We start from the raw sequence: 21,995 nt of genomic DNA, 5'->3' as shown, positions 1-21,995 counted from the left end.
CAAAATCAGTCACATTCGGATTATATGAAAGTTCGGTTCGGGACTGGTTCGGGTTCTATCGGGTTTGGGTCGGGGTTAGTAAACCTTCAAAAAACCGGCACAACCCAATATACTTTCGGGTTCGGGTCCCAATCAATTTTTCGGTTTAAAAGTACCTGATTTTTACCTATTTTATAACCAAAACATGAGTAAAATCGGTTCTTCAGTTTTAAAATACCTGATTTGTACCTATTTTATAACCAAAACTTAAGTAAAATCGATTCAAAAATAAGGAACATCAACGATTCAACGGACATCTTCAACCATCAACCTTCATGTAATAGAACCACCAACATTCATGTAATAGAACCACCAACCTTCATGTAATATATAAGTATTTTAGATGTTCAATATTTCTTAGTGTATTTTGGATACATATTAGGAATTGAGATCATGTTTCGAGGTTTTGAATGTTTCGGGTTCTATCAGATGTCCATTTAGATTCGGGTTTGGTTCGGATAATACCCATAACCCGAAATACAACAAAACAAGATCCATTCGGTATTTACGTCGGGTTCGGATCGGTTCGGATCCATTTTTATCGGATCGGATTCGGTTCGGGTTATCGGGTTCGGTTTATTTGCCCGGCCCTAGTTTATACTGATAAAAGTTAACTTTTGAAGTTCCATAGAACGTCCACATTAACGAAAAATCATTCTTTCGAAAGGAGCCACGTGACATTTTTTTAGGTAATTTTTTTAATGTAATATTATCATTTTATATAACTAATTAAATAAATAAATTCGAAATATACAATATAAGAAAATATACAATATTACATTTTTTTACATATAGTTTTACAAAAAAATTAAATAAATAAACCTGAAAACTAAATTAAAAAAATAGCTATATAAGAAATTATAATATTAAGTTAAATAATTAAACATCTATCTTAAAAATGTATTGCAAAATAAGTGATAAGTAAATATACAATATAAAAAATAAAATATTACATAAGCATCAATTATATTAGAATAAATAAATATAAAATAAAATAATAAATAAATAGTAAATAAAATATTACATAAGTATCAATTGTGGTTACGAATCTCACCGTTGAGCTGATTCTGATTCTTCCACCTGCTGGTATAGTACGACGATGCAAGCCAAAAGTGACCTTTCATCGAGAAGAGCACTCTCTAAGTTCCTCTCAGCGTTGCCAGATGAGACTAGAGTTTTAGCACCATTTTGTTCACCTGACCATTAGCCTCCTGGGGAAAGTATATCACATCCAGAACAGATTCATAATGTTTTCTCAATAACCACAAGCAACGAAAACTTTTTAGACAAAGCGTACATACCTCAGGTTTCTGAGTTAGGGCATTGGAATCTAGCCTTAGCGCATCACGGAACTGTGAAGAAATGTCTTGAAAGTTATTCTCTGACGTATTGGATCCATTGCCAGATTCCACTACCTGTTAAGAGGGTACTTACTCTCTAAGATATGTTACTCATGATGAGCATCCCTTACCTGTTCATTCACAGAGGACGATGGTGTAGTTGATCCGAATTGTGCTCCATGGCTAGTTTGATACCCTTGAACAAGGGACTGTCCTTTGGCATGTACTTGGTACTCACTCGTCGCATCAGATCTAACCAAGCCATGAACGTCTTGAGATGGATGCACATGATTCTGCATAGGCAACTGTGAACTAGCTGGTACAGCCTGAGAAGAAAGTAAGAAAGACTATACATGGTCACTAACAGTTTATAAATTTAAACAATAGAATGCATTCTTCAATCTCTCACACCTTTTGCTGACTGTGCAACATGAGGTGGTGAAGTTCCCTGAGGCTTAAGAATCTCTTGTTGATGCATGACAAAAGAATGTAGAGGCGTCACCTGACCTGCTTGAATGTTGTACAAACAATTACATGAGAAAATACAGTCACGGTTGGGAAACAAATACGATCCATTTCAATTGCTTTAGCACGGAATGTTTCATTGCCATCAGACTGAATATGATGTGGAACATAAAATATCAAGAATTTTGAACAGTCAGCGTAAAATTATTTCCCTTTCTCCTTAACAATTTTAGCATCTGACGCCTAAAAAGTTACCTCTGTTCTGGAAAGTCTGGGAGTGGGAGGCACCGTTGGACTTCGTTTTCAAGCCACCACCTTCCTTTACATTGGCAAGGTCAAGCTTAAGCTGTTGCACTGTATGTACATGCAATCTCTCCATCCATCTCCGCAAACTGAACTCAGTGAGATAGAACAACATAAGAAAAGAGTAGAATCATCTCGAGAAAATGAAAAAAATAATAATAACCAAACCTGTCTTTGGCAACCAAGCCAGAGCTGGTTATACTGCTCGGTACGTTCTCGCAATTCAGCCTGCAAGGAGTGATTTGTAAAGCATCCATCTCCTGAGCACGCGCAATCCAACCTTGCGCTTCTCTCAGTTGCTCATCCTTGTACATGACTGTTTCTTGAACTATCCTATTCTACTAGCCATTAAGGATAAGGACTCTGTTTTTTTAGTGTATTTCATTTTCAAAAATGACACTGAAATGTAACTGCAAGATCCATGAGTCATTCAAACAAGTTTGAGCGTGTAACAAAAACTAACCTATTCCTGCAATTCAACGTATTGTCTCTCTTTCTCTTGAAAATGCTCCTGAAGTTTCAGATAATTTATGTAAATTTTGGGACTCTCTCAGCATCAGAGTGATCACGCTCCCTTCTGCATATTAAGAAAGAAAAAGCTATAGCTTTTGTTACATATTCCAATACCAAAAAATGTACAAGTCAAAGGCCCAACACGTAAGAAACTTCACAAAAATGGGTAGACCTTAATAGAGTTTCAAGAATCAAGAAGGCACCTGAGGGTAGCAAGTTCTTTGTTTTGTTCGCCCAGGCCTGGTGGGAGTTTACAAAGAAAACTTAGTATCAAACCATTCAGATATGAATCATATGACTGAACAAGAACAACATTGAATGATATATAAAACAACATAATGCTTCGTTATCCAGTTTAACAGCATGCAGCTCTCTGTCTTTCTCTTTCACGAAGTTGCTCCTATAAAAAGAACAACAACAACATTGAAAAAAATACTCGATGACATACGCAAAGAAACAATGCGATACTAGATAAATTCAACCTGCATTATAGAAGCAGCGTTCTCATACTCAGCTCAAAGGCTCTCTGGATCTCAATCGCCATCATCTGAGCACGGAGTTCAAACTCCGGCTGATGAAGCTCTCCTTTTTGCCTAGAAACGGTGCGAATCCGCTCCAAGAGTTCACCATCTGAGCAAGAGAGTAGAAATCCAAATCACCACCACCTTCTCTTCCATTCTACAAGAAAAAACCCGACAAAACAATGTTGCTTGCTTCCACTCTCACTCTCACAAACAAGTTCAAGAGTGAACTTTACAAGACAGAAGCAACTAAAGTGAAGCAGAGAGATGATTAGATTTGTGAGAATTGTTAGTGCAGATGAGGCGACGAAAAACAAGTACAGAAAGTAAAACACACAAAATTTGTTAACGGGGTTCGTTTCCTATATCACCGGGACCTCGTCCAGATTTCATTGACTTAGAACAAGGAGCAACCTACAATTGCTATATGATACAACACACACACTAGTGTTTACCACTCTTTTCTAAGTAGCAATCTACAAAGATCAGGAATAAAGCACGCATGCATAGATCCCATCCGGTTCACCGGAGCACACTGTCTTCTACAGCTGCAATCTTCATAGATCTCTTCAATGAAACCATCTTTGCTAAACTCCCCCTGAGTCTAGGTTTCAATCTTCCACCTCCACGGAAGGACTTCACCAGGTATGTCAGCACCCAACGCACACCAATGACACCAAAACACTTGATCACCTAAGCACACACAAAGCTCACACGAGCTATACACGATGGCTAACTCCACCACACAAAGCGCCAACTCCAATGCAACCAAACTAAGTCCACATCGGACTCCATCAGACAATGCTTCAGAATGTCTTTCGACACCAAGCAGCAACACACACCAAGGAAACCTCTCTCTCTTTATTCTCTGAGATCTAGCTTTCTCATAAGGCACGTCCCTCCTTATATAGCAGACCAGAACTTGCTCTGCACGTCTTCAACTTGCTCTTCAAGTATTCCAAATAAACTTAAGGTAACTTTCCATTTTCATTAATGGAAAACTTCATCTTCAAGCAAACTTCTTTTTGCTTTATGAAAAACGTCCATATGTCTTCAAGCACATATACTCTTTCTTTTTCTAAGCTCAGCAAGCCCAAGCACATCACAAAACCCAAACTCCCATTCAGCTATATCTTCATGACGCACGCCTCTTGTACTACTTCACGAACTGATAAAGAACATCTTAACAGACTGCATCTTCAAGAATCCGAAACGGCGCGCCACTTTTTCCTTTGCGAGTCGCGGCTACGCTCGAAGCCGTCTCCATTAGAGAGAAAACAAACTAGGGAGGGAGAGAGACGATGACGGACGAGGAGTTACAGAATCAATTATTTTGCCATTTTTCTTCTACTCATATTGGGCCTTTAGAGACTCTTGGGCCAAGTTTTATTGGTGCCCATCAGTTCGGCTGTGGTCTGTTGTTATTGTTTGATTTCAGCATACCTCCTCAACTACATATAAATATGCACTTGTATGGTCTAGGCCTGGGCATCCGGATCTTCGGGTCGGGTTCGGGTCGGATATTGTCGGATCCGGGTCTTTCGGGTCCTAGTAATTTAGACCCATATAGGTACCTATAACTTTTCGGGTCGGTTCCGGGTCGGGTCTTGTCGGGTCCGGGTCGGTTCGGGTGTATAATTTCAATACTTGTAAAATATTCAAAATATTCGTGTACATTTCGGATCTGGGTCGGTTCGGGTATTTAGGACCCGAAATAGACCCAAAATACCCGAACTGGACCCAAAAACTCTAAAAATACCCGAAGAACCGCAAAAATACCCAAAAATTTATCCAAAATCAGATCCGAAAACCTAAAACATACCCGAATTTTACCCGAATACCCAAATTATATTTTCTAAAAATCTAAAATTTCACCAAAAACCTACAATTATACCCGAAAATCCAAACCCGAAACTTTAAAAGAAATCTGAAATACCAAAAATATACCCAATTACCCAAATATACCTAGTATATACAATTATTTGCGGATAATTCGGGTATCCGAACGGGTCTCGGATAGGACCCGGACCCGAACCGAGACCCGCGGATCCAAAAAAAAAAGACCCAATAGATACTTAATAAGGACCTGGACCCGGATCCGAACCTGTATTTTCGGGTCGGTTCTGGTTCGGGTCTTCGGGTCCGGGTAAAATGCTCAGGCTTAGTATGGTCGAATGAAACACGTCATAGATCACTTATGGTTGAATAAGAAGGATACTGGATACGTGTTGGGGATTAAACCCGTTAACTAAAAAAAAAAAGAGTTTTTTTTATCGATTTGTAGTAGTAAATTTGTTTGGCAAATTTTTTTTTTGTTGTGTTATTGATGGTTGAATAACTATAATAGCATGTTTCAAAAAAAATAATAATAATAACCATGTAGCTAAATTGGTTTTATCAACTAAGTTTGATATATTTATATATATATTTAGATGAAAGTACAAAAGTCCCTTTTTGAGTTATAGTTATTTTGCCAATTTTCCTTTTAATATTTTAGCAGAGATCCGGTTGATCTAGTCCAAGTTTTTCAATTTGATATTTTAGATCAGTGCAAAGAATGGACCTTGGGATATTTTTTTCATAAAATGACTAAGATATAGCACTAAAATTTTTTTGTCACAAATATAGTTTTTAAGAATAAAAATGATCAAAATAGCATTTAATGTTTTATCAAAAGAGATAAATATACACTTATACCCCAATGGTAAATTAATTTAGACATTATGGTTTAGAGTTAAAAGGTGGGATTTAGGATTTAGGGTTTAGGGTTTAGAGTTTAGGGTTTAGCAGTTGGGTTTTGGGGATAAGATTTCAAATTTTAAACAATAAAAAAGAATTAAATTTTTCAAAAGAAAAAATGCTATTTTGGTCATTTTAGTTTTTGAAGGCTATTTTTTGAGACATAAAATTAGAAATGTGTTATTTCGAAGATTTGCCGTTCAGAAACCTGTACGAGCAAAAAACCCGTAAAACTGATACGCACATCCATAAAACCGTGTTTCATTTTCATCCATGTCTTTTCAAATTAATAAAAGCCTAGCCAACCTTTTAACATGTCAGAGACAAACCTCACTATACTCTGAGGATGACGACTTTACATTTGGTAGAGGCTCTTGGGATTTTGAGTAGTTTCTTTAACATATCGTCTCTTCTTGAATTATAAGAAGCCAAACGTAGAATGAGTTTCTCGAGGACAGCCGAATTCTTTAACAAGTACTTTACCAGCTTCGTTTCAACATCATACTGGACCGGTGCTATCAAATCAACAAACTTGAGAGACGATAGCAAACACTCAGGCCTTGATAAACTCACTTGATCAATGTCCTCAATAAGATCCTTTTTTTTTTGACTAACGTCCTCAATAAGATCATCTTCATCGTTTCTGTCATCGCATACCTAGAGAGAAAAAAAGAGAGAGAGGGTTTAAACATAAACGCAATTTATATATATATATATATATAAAGTTAGTTCTTTCCCCTCTTCTGACAAATGGCATTGAACTTTTGCGACGCGTGACATCCATGTAATTTTTTTACATTTTAGGTCTTTTTCTTTTAAATTATTACAATTTGGCCAAACACTTTTTAATCGTGAAATATCTAATCTTATTTTCACCAACTATTATCGTATGAAGTTTGATAATCTATTTTATTGTTCACTAAAATTCAAAATGAATAAAGAAATAAATCAAATAATAGAAATATATTTTACATATTTAATTTATTCAAAACTAAAAATAACATAAATTTTTGTTATTTTATTATTTTAACAATTTTCTATTATTTAATTTACAAATTATATATTTATTCAACTATTAAAAATATAAAATGACCAAACTAATAAGAAGAAATTAGACATAAAAATTCTACGGTCAGAGAGAAAAAGCAAAATACTGCAGTAACACTCACTCAATAAAAGTTTGAAGCTGAAAAAAGATGAACAAAGAAGACTAACATTTCTCATCTTACCATAGAATATCTTGGCTAGACCAAGCAGATGTCAGAAAAAGTTAAAAAGATAAAATATGAGACAAAGCAATCTCCGGAACAAAAAGGATCGCGATCAAGCACCAGCGCAAAAAATCAAAAATACTGGTCAGAGAAAGAATAATCATCGGAAGAACAAAATCATCACGAAACAAAAAGACGCATGTCTAAAGCACGGAAGCACAACCACCAGCTAAGAGATAAAAAGTATCTCACAAACTAAACAAGCACGTACAAGGCACTCATGCCAGCGAAGAACCACAAAACTCTGAATAAAAGAAACCAAAGTTCTAAAAGACTAACTCCGCACACCTGCACCAAGGGATACATGAGAAGAAGATAAACAACCTGAGTGGGGGAGAATAGAAGCCAACCACCGAAAAACCAAACCTTCTCGAGACCATAAACAACATTTCAAGCGCACAAAGCATACACAGAGAAAAACACTATCCAAACATGGAGTAGCTAATATGGCGAAAGGGAGAGACACAAGAGACGTGATCAGTGATGAAAGTTGCATCAAGATGAGAGAACAAAGAGATAAAAAAGAGACAAAATGAAATCAACAAACTGTGGAACCATCCTCGAGATATGAAAAAGAGCATATAAGTCAGATCACCAAAAACCATATCTTGAAAACCAAGTCGAGCAGCGACTATTGATGGCAAACCAGTGACGAAGAAAACAACATCAATGACAACTAAACCCTGACCCAACCCAACGAGATGTAGTTTCTAACCTTAGCCAAAACCTAAGGAAAAAGAGAACCAATATTGACCGAAATAACATAAAATGCCGTAAGAAACAACCGCACAACATGGAAATAATATGTCTGATCTATAACAAATACCAGACAATCTCACAGAAAAAGAAGGCGAGGAAAAACAAGAGCACGGAGGTGAGTCTTTTCACAGTGATGGTGAGAAGCACTGCACACCGGAGAGGTAAACGAAATACATAGATGGTGATGGCTCAAGGTCAAAAGATGGGGGAGAATGCAAAAAACACCTAAAAAGAGTATGTTCAAAAATGTGAAAAATTAAAATACAATTTTGACGTCGTTAATCTTAGAATCAACAAATATCTAAAGATAAAGTTATTGAAATTCAATATGTTTTAATCAGAAAGTCACTTCACCACTAACAAGTAGTATTATACATACAACAACACATTATTAAAAAGACAAACACATAATATATTAACTTATTACCTACTACTACATAACATAATAAAACATCAAATAATGTTTTTCACAGATAAATACTGAGCACATAATCACATCATCAGAAAATCATATTTAAGAACAATAAAACAATATTTCGTGCAAAACGCGGACACCCCATAGTGAAAACATATGTGCAAGTTTTATAGAGAATTTTACTCCAATAAAAATAAAAATAATACACATAGGGTTTAGTAAACCATCACCAAGACGAGGTACGTCAAGTTTGGGAAGCTCTCAAGAAAGGCTGGTAACCATTTAAAATCGTGTAGACAAAGGGTGATATCCAGGTAGGACATGTTACCAAACTGAGGAAACGGTTCGAGTTTCGAGTAGTGACACATAAGCTAGAACCAAAATGAAAACAGAACGTGGGTGAGAAGATTTCATGATAGAAAATGCACATGTACCATACCAACATTTTACATGTTGTGTATACCTTGAAGGTGCCTCTACTTATTTTCATACTCTTGGCCATCGAGATCCCATGGAGAAACTTGTGGATGTTACTTCTCCTCAATGAAACGCCTTCTTCATAAATGTCGTCGAAAAACTCATCATCAATTTCTAACAAACGGACAAAACCAACGAGAGACATTTGTAAAACGGCGGACTCCATATTGTGTATTATGATACTTTTTGATATGTTATCGTTGATGCTCAAAAAGCATAGTCGAGGAGCATCAATAACAACTCCTGCTGAATCAAACACGAAAGACGAAACTCGTTCGAAAGTGAGCCTCTTCAATGACCGAGAGTGCAACCGAGAGACCTTTTTATTATCGCTAGCTACGAAAATCTTTAAACATTCCAGCACGGGGGAGCTAAGACGAGCGTCTCAAAAGTTGCCTCGTTAGGAAACTTGATATACTCCAAATACATAGTCTTCAAACTAGATAAGGAAACAAACTCAGCATCAGCCAAAGCCACTTGAAAGAGCTTTAAGCATACAGTTGTAAAGTCTTTGTGGCATCTTGTTAAAACGACGGTCTGCGTAAGAGTAAGAAAGAACTTGTAGATGTTGGATCTTACGCTAAACCGCAACATCAAACCATGACGTGAGACAATAACCATCATCTACGTAGTGGCGGATGTAGGAAGCTAATTAGTTGGGGGCACAGTGGTTTTTTCCATTATGATTAATTTTAAAGTGGAAACATTTGATAAACTTTATAGTATTCAGGGAAGAAATTTTTTTAAACAGTTGGGGGCATGTGCCCCCGTAGCCGTTGTCTTGCGTCCGCCACGGTCTACGTCTTTTTTATCAATAGTTAACCCTAGTGGAATCGAAGAATCTGTCGCCGTAACTCATAAAGTTTTTGAGACTTGAGAACTCTCGAGATTTTAACTCCAAACAAGGAAGAAATGTAAGATTAACTTTTATGATTTCAATTATGAAATCTACACCAAGACCTAATCTAGATTTGATTTAATTCAATCCTAACACATTTCTATAGAATGTAGAAACACTAACCTTGATTCATACTTGGATGCAATTCCATCAATTGATCTTTTCCTCTTTAACCTTCTCTTTGGTGATTTTCTTGATGGATAAGAAATTCCAAACCTTCCTTAATCTCTCCTTATGATAATCATTACTATTATGGTGTGTTTTTGGAGAGACTTTCACGTCAACCATATAATATGATGTACGTGAGCCTTTTATAATAATCAAAGAGGTGTGTGTAACCAACACAACTCTCCAATACATCTCTTCGGTCTTTTAACCGTATTAATGGACAATAATATATAATCATATGCTTTAAATCTTATGGTAGTATATTCCTTTACTATTACCTTTAATATATGATCATGAGATTAAGGATATTTATAAATATAAGGTAAAGTAGGAGGGTTATCAATACACCCATATTCTAACTCATTACTAAAAACCGATCCATCACGGTATCGTAATTTATATTAGAATTTAAAACGTTAATAAGAACTTGATCTTTATATTGAATCAATAGACACATAGGTCATATAACAATATAAAATATTCTTACATTCTCCCACTTGACCTTTGTGTCGTCTTAAGAGTTCAATAACTTTAGTGTGCACTTTTCATCAAGTTCACTTGATCTTTACTAAAACTAAAACTGATCGAATCATGGCGGTTGTATGTCATTTAACCGGCATAGTCCCTTCCATGTATCACAAACCAATTCTAACTTTATATTATCCTTATATGAGAATAATCTTTATTCTCAAAAAACTTTACCATATGTTATCTTTGAACTTTAAGTGTATACACATCCTTTAATGGTAACATATTTAATAAATCAGAAACTTAACTTTAATTGAATTCCTAGGTGTCATAAAGCTTAATGAGAATTCTATAAATATAATAGCAAGGCTTTATCTATAGTACCCATACGCTCTAAATGGCCGTTGAACGGCTTGGGTGGTAAACCTTTAGTTTGCGGATCCGCTATCATTATATCCTTTCTTATATGCTCAAATGACACTATGTTTCTGAACTTCTTCTTTAATAAACAAGTACTCTAACTTAATGTGTTTAGCACCCTTCCAATACTTGTCATCCTTTCAAAAGAAGATAGCTGCAAAATTATCTCCATAATCTCTCAGCGGTTTGGCGTTAGTGTCGACAATCTAAAGCCCTGAGATAAATTTCCGCAGGCTCCATACGTGAATTGTGGCTTCAAAGCATACCACAATTCAACCTTAATAGTGGAAGTAGCAATGACAGACTACTTTCCACTTTCCCTTAAATTGTTCCCACAAATAATAGAAACAATACCTAAACATTGATTTTTACCATCAACGCATCCGGCTTTATTTGAATCTGAAAATCCTATGACCTTTAATTGATTGGATCTCTTTTATGTAAGCATGTTCTCGTTGGTGCCTTGCAAGTACCAGAGGACCTTTCTTTGCAGCCTTCGTTGCAGCATTCCAGTGGTTAATTCTGGGATTACTTTCATATCGGCCCAACTTTCCAATATCAAAACTGATATCAAGCTGAATACATTCAAACTCCCAACCACTAATGTCTAAGGAAATCTTTTTATTTCTTTACACTCCAATTCATTTTTTAAAAAACATTACATTTTAGTAAACTTATCTCCCTTCGGAATTGGAGCTATTCCTACGAAGCATTTTTTTTATTTTATATATCTTTAAGATCTTACTGATATGTCATTTCTGAGACAAACTCAACAATCCTTGTGATCTATCTCAAAAAGATTAATTTATATTCCAATCACATACGACGTCTCACCCATATCTTTCATTTCAAAGTTCTTAGAGAGATACTACTTTACATCATGTAAGATGCCTTTGTTATTTTCAGCAAGCACAATTACATCAAAAATATAAGACTAACATCAATAATAAGCTCCCACTGATCTTAATGCAGATACATTGATCTTCGATAAGCTCTGCAAAACCATACGACGTGATGGTATCATAAACTTCAAATACCATTTCCCAGAAGCTTGTTTTAGTCCATATATTGACTTTCTCAGCTTAGTTCTCCATTCAGAAAAGCGGTTAAACATCCATCTAGTGAAACTCACGATCATAATGAGCCCTCAAAGCCAAAACAACTCTAAGAGAATCCTTCTTTGAAACTGGAGAGAATGTCTCTTTATAGGTAATGCCATCTTTTCTGGGTGAAATCTTTAATAACAAGACGAGCTTTGTATCTTTCAGTGTTACCTTTCGAGTTGTGTTTAGTTTTAAAGACTCATTTACAACCTATGGTATTGAAACCATCAGACAACTCTACTAAGTACCAAACTTCGTTATCACCCATAGATTTTTACGTCTTTGTGGCATCAACCTTTTCCAGAATTGTCACTTTCCATGGCTTTTTGAATGAGATCGGGTCTTCATCAATGTTTAAGCCACATTCACTTTCTATAGCAACCACATAATCATTTGATATGACATATCTTCTTTCCCTTTCAGATCGCTTTAAAGGTACTTGTGGTTCACTATCCTCTAATTGAATTGTGACAAGTTCATTGACTATATATTTTAGCTAGTGAGATCAGTGCAACCACATGTTGTTCGATTGTGTAGAAACAACTACCTCAAGTGCAACTTCAGGTGAATGAACTTTCAACCCGAATTTCACTAGTGGTGAACCTAAGATTCCCCGATTTAACTATTCTCGTGCTATGGTTAAAACAATAAAAATTTATACCCCTTTGATTCTTTTAGGATAGCGAATAAAAAAAAGTACATTGACAGCCCTAGGATCAAGTTTCTTTTCATGTGGGTTATATAGCCTTATTTCTGATGAGCAACCCCATACATGTAGATGTTTCAGGTTTCTTTCCATTCATAGTTCGTAAGGGATCTTAGGAACTTCCTAACTAGGAATCTGGTTCAACACATACGTTGCAGTTCTTAATGCATATATATACCCACAACTAAAGAAGTAAAGACCAATTACTTAACATGCTTCTAATCATCTCTATTATAGTACGATTCAGCCTCTCTACTACACCATTATGCTAAAGAGTATTGGACATACTGTGTTGTGCACAAATGCCTCTACTTTGAAGTAACTTTCCATAAAGCTCACCTCCTCTATCAGATCTCACTACTTTTACTTTTCTATCTAGCCGCCTTTCCATCTTATCAGTGAACACCTTTAGGACATCCACGAACTTAGACCTTTCATGCAGTAGATAAGTATAAACATACTGTGAGTAATCATCAATAAAGGTGATGAGGTCCTTTTCACCGCTTCATGAAGGAGCATCGAAAGGGTCACATATTAACCTAAGAAACTGAGTGCTTCTTGTTGCTGGTTTCTTTACAGTATGTTTAGTCTGCTTTCCTTTAATGCAGTCTATACATACATGTAGGTCACTAAAATCCAATTGAGGAGGACTTTCACTCTTCACCAACCTCATTCTTTCTTTGGAAATGTGACCTAGTCTTTGATGCCACAAGAAACCGAATTTTCATTAGATGTGCTATGATTAGTGCCTCTAATTTCAACCACCAAGTAATACTAGAAATTTCTATAAGACTCCTTCCATAGCAAACAAAACTTTAATGTTTACTTTCTTATCAAAACAACCCTTCCTTTTAAGACAATTCTACTTGAAGAGTCTCATTTTACTACAAAAGAAACACTTCATTTCATTTCAGATTTGACTTTTAAGTCCTTTCAGGAAAGACTTGTTATTCCTTTTGTTCTTTCTACTTGGGATTCTTTTGCTGCTACTGACACTTCCAAGACCTATGAGGTTAGCAACTTGGTCTTTCATCTTCCTTGATCTCCTCTCCTCTTGAATAAACATAGCCTTTAACTCTCTAATGTTTCATTATCTTTACTGGTGTTGTAATTCACCTAAAACTGACTAATCTCAAGAGGTATAGAGTTCATGATGAATTGGACCAGAAACTGCTCGTGCACCTCTATTTTAAAGGTCTTTAACTTTACAGTCAGATTAGACATGTGGGTCACATGATCACAGATTAGCTGGGACCAGTCAACCATTTTTTAAGTTAGCTCATTTATGAGACTTCCTACATTCGACTTACAGCCGAATCCGACTATAAACACTCCTTAAATATACTCTATAAATTCCTTCTCTTTCTCTGTCTAAGGCATCGATGATTTAACTCTTTCTACATCATCATTCTCATAAAGTTCAAACTCATTCTATTAGATTGCTCTCATCTCTTACACACGAGACTTTTCACATTCGGAGATATCTTTCGTAATGGCTGAGGATTCCTCATTTGCTATGGTGAATTCTCACTCTATTACACCTAGTGTAAACCGGATCTTTTCGGACCATTCACCATAATTGAGTTCATTGAGCTTAATGACAGAGTTAACAAATGCAAATACAATTGATGAAGCTGCAAGCTTTTATACATACTTACCCCTTACTGCTTTGAAACTTTATTTCAGATTCTAACCTTAATATAAACTTTCAAGTTTGTATTTAAGCAACGTTTGGGCAATACTTAAACACAAACACTTTCAGTGATGCTAAAATAGACTTTAATGATTAATCATTTCAAACTCAAGTCAATAGGACTCTACCTTTAGGTGTAAATACGATCAACTATAGTAAAGAAATGAGTGATCCTTTTCATATTATTAACTATATTCAATGATCCACCTTTGGGTGATCTCCTAGAATATAGAAAATAAAATAATTGATCACTACAACTTTCCTGTCATTTAACATCTCCTTAATCATGATCAATCATATTACATTAATTTTAATAATTATAAGAAAATAACAAGGCCACTTTGGTGACTAACATGTTATAAACTATATAAATATTAAAATACTTATAGGTAAATTTATCTTTAATATCATGTTATTAATTCATAACATAATCATTTCTATATTGTGTCAATATTTCATAACACAAATTACCTATTATTAAAATGCAGCGGAAGCATTTTAAATTAAACACCTTTTATGTACAATATTTTAAATTAATAAAATATTTTATAACTAAATGTGTTTCTAAAACTATATGAAACACTTAACCATATAACTAAATATTACTTTATTTGAATCGTTTCAGAAACCATAATGTTTATCAAATAATTAAGAAATATTATGCGGCTATTATTTTGTTTGTCACCTTTTGGCTAGTCAGTGACCGTTCACACTAATTTGCATTAACTATCATTTCACAACTTTTAGATGGTGACTTTTTCAAACTTGTATAACCGTTTACGTAAATTCCAGAATTTTTTTTTGATTAACCAGGTGTTGACCTTGCAGTCCACCACCTAGGCCCGGCGCCAGCCTTTGTCTGTACCTTTTTACGGGCCCTGGACACGCCTCCCCCTCCCCGCGAGTCGAACAGCCGACCTCCCCCTCCTAAGGAGGTGATACCACTAGACTACTAGCTCCACATGTGGCCACGCGGATATGGACCCATGCTTACGGCCCATTTGAATACCCGGGAGAGGATCCATCCGTGGGTTGCACCTCCCACCTGGGGGTTAGGTCTGTGTCTTTAATAGACCCGGGTTTAACCCTTTTGTCCATTCTCTCGAGTTTGACAGTCAACTAGGGTTAACCGGAAACCTCAGACTCTCTCTCGCTGCTTAGTGCTTACTGTGATCCGACGTGAAAATGGCGCTGCGACATCTGAGCCGGCCGAGAGACATCGTAAAGAGATCGACGAAGAAGTACCTCGACGAACCCCTTTACCATCGTCTCTTCAAGGACGGCGGATCTGAGGTCAGTGTCCGTCAGCAGCTCAATCAGTTCCTCAAGGGAACCAAACACGTCTTCAAATGGGAAGTCGGAGACACGATCAAGAAGCTCCGTAGCCGCGGCCTCTATTACCCAGCTCTCAAGCTGTCTGAAGTAATGGAACATAGAGGGATGAACAAGACGGTGAGTGACCAAGCAATCCATCTCGATCTCATTGCTAAAGCTCGTGGAATCGCTGCTGGGGAGTCTTACTTTGTCGATCTTCCGGAAACATCCAAGACCGAGCTCACCTACGCGTCTCTTTTGAACTGTTACTGCAAGGAGTTGATGACTGAGAAAGCAGAAGGTCTACTCAACAAGATGAAAGAGCTCAACATTACCGTTAGCTCCATGTCGTACAACAGCCTCATGACTCTTTACACAAAGACAGGGCAGGCCGAGAGGGTTCCGGGGATGATTCAGGAGATGAAGGCCGAGGATGTCATGCCGGATTCTTACACGTACAATGTCTGGATGAGGGCTTTCGCCTTTAAATTTTATTTATGTAGAATTTTATGGAAATTCCCAAAATATTGTTGTGGATATTTGGCTCTACAGAACACTTGTACAGCTGTAGATTATTTCAAAAGCTGTGATTTTAATTTTTTTTATTAAAGTTTAACTGCTGTGAATTTAGTGCTCTATAAATAAATGAGGACTAGGATAAGATCTGCGCCTTGTGCAAGGTGAATTTATTTGTATATATTATCGATAATAATTTTATATATCTAATCATTTTATTTATACATATACAATGTTTTTTTGTTGTAATTATATAATTTCTTTCCGATGGACCGGATCAATTTTTATTAAAAATTGTGGAACTAAACTCTAATTAATATATCATGGATTGATCGGATTGGATATTAAGCAATTTATGACATAAAAACTTTATTTTTTCTACCGAACACATTCTTGAAAAAAGTGAACAGTACTGTTTCCACAGTTGAATTATTTTGACTTTTATCTTTCATATGGTTTTGAAAGGTTTCATGTCAACCATCGAATTCATACATGTCATTTTAATGCTTTTAGTCGTATGTTTAAGGAAAACTTACATTTTTGTAATTCAAATTCGTTTTGAAAATTCAGAATATAACATATAAGAAAAATATAACATATAAGGTTTCCTCATTTTTGTAATTTAAAGTTGTTTTAAAAAAATTATAACACATAAGGTTTCCTCATTTTTGTAAATAACATATAACATAAACCATAATGTTTATCAAATAATTGAGAAATATTATGCGGCTATTATTTTGTTTGTCACCTTTCGGCTAGTTAGTGACCGTTCACACTAATTTGCATTAACTATCATTTCACAACTTTTAGATGGTGATTTTTTCAAACTTTTATAACCGTTTACCTAAATTCCAGAATCTTGCATGCAATCAATTCTATTTTCAGATTAAAGACCAAAATGATTATTCTTTTCCGTAACGTAAATACTTAACCATTTTGGTCTTTATGCTCTTTGATTACACCGACTCTTTTCGATGATGAAATGGTTATGGTTTTTTTTTTTTTTTTATAGGTTGAACTTTTTATAGTGACTGGACTCACCCCGAAGGGCCATCTCGCCAGAAATCCCCGTAGGGATTTTTTAGCTAATCCAGTACCACCCCGCTTTCCCCGAGTATCGAACTGGCGACCTCAGGTAGTCGTGTGTGAGAAACATTCAGTACTGCCGCTAGGCCACCTGACGTTCTCGATGAAATGGTTATGATTGTCGAGATTGTTGACTGATAATTCAATTTCCAAATCAACAACAACCCATTTATTCAATGATCGACATCTAAGCCCTTTACGGCATCGTAAGATTCTAACGTTTCATACAATTATCAAACACTCGTTCGAGTGCATTGGTTTCATTACGAGATCGTACACTAATGAGATTACGAGACCGTCAGACAGAGCACGACTACATACGGCCTCGATCCTAAACATCTCAATAATTAAATCATGAACACTCTTTAAAACGGATTCATCCGTATATGTTCATGAACTAATGAGAATCTATTATACAATGAATTAATTAACTCTAGATAGGCTCTGATACCAAATGTAAGATTAACTTTTATGATTTCAATTATGAAATCTACACCAAGATCTAATCTAGATTTGATTTAATTCAATCCTAACACATTTCTATAGAAGGTAGAAACACTAACCTTGATTCATCCTTGGATGCAATTCCATCAATTGATTTTCTCCTCTTTAATTAACCTTCTCTTTGGTGATTTCTTTGATGGATAAGAAATTCCAAACCTTCCTTAATCTCTCCTTATGGTAATCATTACAATTACGGTGTGTTTTTGGAGAGACTTTCACGTCAACCATATAATATGATGTACGTGAGCCTTTTATAAATCAAAGAGCTGTGTGTAACCAACACAACTCTCCAATACATCTCTTCGGTTAGAGCTGTCAACTGGGCGGGCCGTCCATGGGCTAGCCCATTCCAATTCATTTCGGGTGGGCTATGGACACACCCAATTAATAAATGGGCTAGCTGGACAATAGACCAATTGGTTCAAAGTCCAACTGGGTTAAAACCAAATGGACAATGGGTGTCCATGGGCCTTTTAAAAATATACTTTTATGATTTTGACAAAAATATAGTTTTACAATTTTAACAAGAAAACACTGTTTTAGCGGAAAATGTAATTTCACAATTTTAGTATCTTCACTATTTTGCCGAGAAAATTAACAATTAGTGCACCATAATATATAATCATATGTTTTAAATCTTATGGTAATATATTCCTTTATTATTACTTTAATATATGATCATGAGATTAAGGATATTTATAAATACAAGGTAAAGTAGGAGGGTTATCAATCAATAAACCCATATTCTAACTCATTACTCGAAACCGATCCATCATGGTATCGTTTTTTATATTAGAATCTAAAACGTTCATAAGAACTTGATCTTTATATTGTATCAATAGACACATAGCTCATATAACAATATAAATTATTCTTACTAGAAAAAGCCAGAGATGCCTCCATCTAGTGGACAAAACGCTAGTCTTAACAGTTTCCTTTGTGGAGAGAAGAGAATCATTAGGTATCTGACATGTCAAATCATTAGGTAATTGGCTTATCTCGTCTTTCTTCAACGTGAAACGAGCCTGATTCGCTTTCTCTTTATGAACCATGTGTTTTCGATCTAATACAAAACTATATTCTGCATAGCAAAATAATAAAACTACAAAATTCAGAGAGACAGTAGTAATAAGGAGGAAAAACCTCTCTCCTCTATCCTCTCCTTCTTCTCTTCCGACCACAGAATTTCAAAAGTAAAACAGTCACCTGTCTCAGGCGCGTCCGCACGCGTGCGGCCGCCGGAGGACCTCCTCCTCCCTTTGTTCTTCAATTTCTCTTTGTTGTTCGTCAGATCCCTCATCATCTTTCCGATATGCTCGTGGTCCTGCCGTTGGGTCCCTTTTCCGGTGCGAGGTCGCGCGCGAGATTGTCAATCCCGAGACGTCTCGTCTTTTGGTGGCTTCATGGCGAGGTTATGAGGCGGTTATCGCGGCGGATGGTCGGCTTTTGAGTTGGGAGAGAATCTGATACACCCTAAATTAGGGAAGGATCACTCAATCAGACCTAAGGGATATGAACTCGCCAAAAAGGAGAACTGGTGGATTGAATGGTGACACAAGAGGGGCGGAGAGTCTCTTGATACGACCGAGCTTCGATTGTTGCTTAATATGACGCACAAGTCCAACAATGGAAGAAATGGTGGATCGAAGGGTCGCACAGCAGATGCGGAAGGCTGCTGATATTCCTGAAGCCAATTTGTTGTCGGATGTGACGCACCGGTCCAACAAAGAAGCAATCTCGATCTGTTGCTTGATATGACGCACAAGTCTAACGGGAAATAGGTGTCAACTTGGAGCTAACCACACCAAGAAACGAGAAGTGAGCATCCATCTCAAGGTTCCAAAAATAATAATCAATGCGTATTTTATTTCATTGATCAAATGACCTTTATATAATAGGCAAAGCATACAAAATGGTGGAATACAAAAGACTAGTCAAACATAGAAATTAGCAACTTATAAAAACAAGGAAGACTTGACCAAAGACTTTGATTTGACCAAAATGTCTTGACTTGACCAAAATTGAAGGATTGTAGTCATAAGACTCTTCGGCTGGTCTCGTGCTTCCCTTTGGTCGACGGTCTCTGAATTGCTGTCAGATTGATATATTATACGACCATCACTTATAATTTCTTGTTGGGCCTTTCTTTCTCTTGGCGGATACATGTTCATAAACACATTTGCAATATACTTCAAGTCCATCTCGTTTAATCGCAAACCCATAAGCCAAACCTTCTTGATTTGTTTCTGCTGCTGATTCGGGGCGCATCAGAATCAATTTTCAAATCTCTGATTCTCTCCATTTTTTCATCTCGCGGATGTTGCGGTTCGGGATGTTTCTCCATATCGGTTAGGTGGTGGTTTTCTGCTGTTTGCCGGGTCGGGAATCCTTCTTCTCTAGGGTTTTGGTTCTTCCGTTCATGTCGGTGTCGATGTGGACTTGTTCTGTTACCCGAGGGTTAGGTGAGCTCCGATGGTCTTCTTGGGCCTCAGAGGCGATTCGTGAGCTTAACGTGCAGGGTGATGGCGCTTGGTTCTGTTAAGAATCGTGTGGGAGCGGCGTGTGGTTATACCTGTTTTCTAAGCGAGTTCTGGTGGTTGTCTATGGCTATAGGAGGCTGCTCGTCATACTACTTCATCTCGACTCTTCACATCTCGGCTTCCTATCAGTTCAATCAAGCTAAAGGCGGCGGCTTTCATCTTGGTTTTGAGTCTCACGGGTTCTTAATTGTCCTATCTCCTCTCCGTTTGACACGGGTTTGGGGATCTATCATGCTCAGTCATTGACGTCTGGTTCTCGGAGGTCTCAAACTGTGGAGGCGATTCTCGGGGGTCATTAATCGTCTCCATGTCACACGTTTGGTTTTCTACACATCCCAGTGCCGTAAAGCTTCACTTGATCTTGCGGCAGTGTAGTGACTTTCTGTGCAGGTATTGGAGGCAACCTGATATGGTGGCGGCGGTGAAATCAACTCGTTTTCTGCAAGGTTCGTGGCGGGATAGCGGTGTGTACAGTTTGGTCTCTTGGAGCTCCTCTGGGTAAGGTTTCCTCGACACCTCCACTTCTATTTTCTGTCTAGCGATTAAACGACAGGGAGGGTTATAAGTTATGAGGCGATCCTTGGAAGCTAGCTACGTCAAAGGCGACTCGGGAAATCCCGGCATCCGAGGCAACGAGGAGAACCTCACATTTCCAGGGTCATCGCCAATGGTCGAGAACAGCAACTGGGTCCTAGGAATGCTTAGAGCTGAATAGTGGAACGTGTCGGGTTTAGTGGGTGGCGAAACTAGGATGTAATAGGCTTACTTGGGAATTTTGTTCAAATCGTGCTTGTAACCCGACCTGGATTCCCGAGTTGAATAAAATTTCATTAATAAAAAAAAAGAAAAAAAAATACAGTAGTACGTAGTTTGACTTAACCTAACTGTATCCCTAAGGTAATAAAAAAAACTATAACAAGTGAAGAGAGGTTCTTAAAGCTTCATCAAACCAAATGAAACTCATAATATACATCAAACATTTCGGTTGAATACACAAAGAGAAAAAGCAAGAGTAGAACCACATGAAAATAACTAGTCACGCTAGGATTTTCGATGTTTTCTAATGTAGTTTTTAAGAAGGAAACCAAAGGTAAAAGAAGACGGCAAAGAAGAAGAAGAAGAAGAAGAAAAGAACAAACCGTGATTTTTCCGACGAGATGGAATCTGACTACCACGAATGAATCAGAAAAAGAGCTGTTTCTGACTTGGTAAATAGAACAGCTCTGATTCAGTTCATTCAAGCTTTGTTCATTATAATCTTTATTGACATATGTGTGACGCTTCCACCCAAATGCCACTCCCTAAATTTTATGAAGTTCACAAAAAAATACTAGTACCGATTTTTATCTGATTGGGATATATGAAGTTTAAACAAAACCTGAATAATTATTAATTCTTTATTCAAATATTTAAACCAAACCAATTTAAATAGGTTATCTAAATCCGAACCGAATTTTCAAAAATCTGAACCGAACACGAAATCCCAAACAGACCCGAAAACGAACTCGAACGCCCACTCCTTCACTATTATATATCCTATATGTGTCATCACAGGTTACAAAAATATGTGTTATCATATAATTAATCGTATTTTATACGTACCATTTAATAAGTTTTCTGATTTGACTTAGTTTTATGTTTTGAAGCGCCATTGGTTGAGGCTGATAAAGAAACAGATGAAAGCAATTACCTTGTGGAGGTTAGAGCACGGGCATGTGATTGATGCTGGTGGTATCT

The 21,995-nt window shown here is 36.7% G+C and overlaps 1 protein-coding gene and 1 pseudogene across 1 annotated transcript; both read right to left on the bottom strand.

Moving 5' to 3' along the window:
• Positions 1-298: 298 nt before the first annotated feature.
• Positions 299-4,448, bottom strand: LOC106323461. The gene is given in 17 exon segments (XM_013761579.1): positions 299-310; positions 1,094-1,137; positions 1,140-1,235; positions 1,238-1,250; positions 1,341-1,454; positions 1,511-1,705; positions 1,789-1,886; positions 2,100-2,227; positions 2,311-2,395; positions 2,398-2,485; positions 2,611-2,664; positions 2,666-2,692; positions 2,694-2,724; positions 2,864-2,900; positions 2,993-3,060; positions 3,708-3,874; positions 4,374-4,448. Coding segments are annotated over 17 exon segments (1,332 nt in total).
• A 1,805-nt stretch (positions 4,449-6,253) lies between these two features.
• Positions 6,254-18,770, bottom strand: LOC106323459 (annotated as a pseudogene).
• Positions 18,771-21,995: the final 3,225 nt, after the last annotated feature.

The sequence above is a fragment of the Brassica oleracea genome, chromosome C2 (genome assembly GCF_000695525.1).
Source record: "Brassica oleracea var. oleracea cultivar TO1000 chromosome C2, BOL, whole genome shotgun sequence".
Lineage (NCBI taxonomy): Eukaryota > Viridiplantae > Streptophyta > Magnoliopsida > Brassicales > Brassicaceae > Brassica > Brassica oleracea.
Note: the sequence above shows the minus strand (reverse complement) of the source record. Positions and strands in the feature narration are given on the sequence as shown.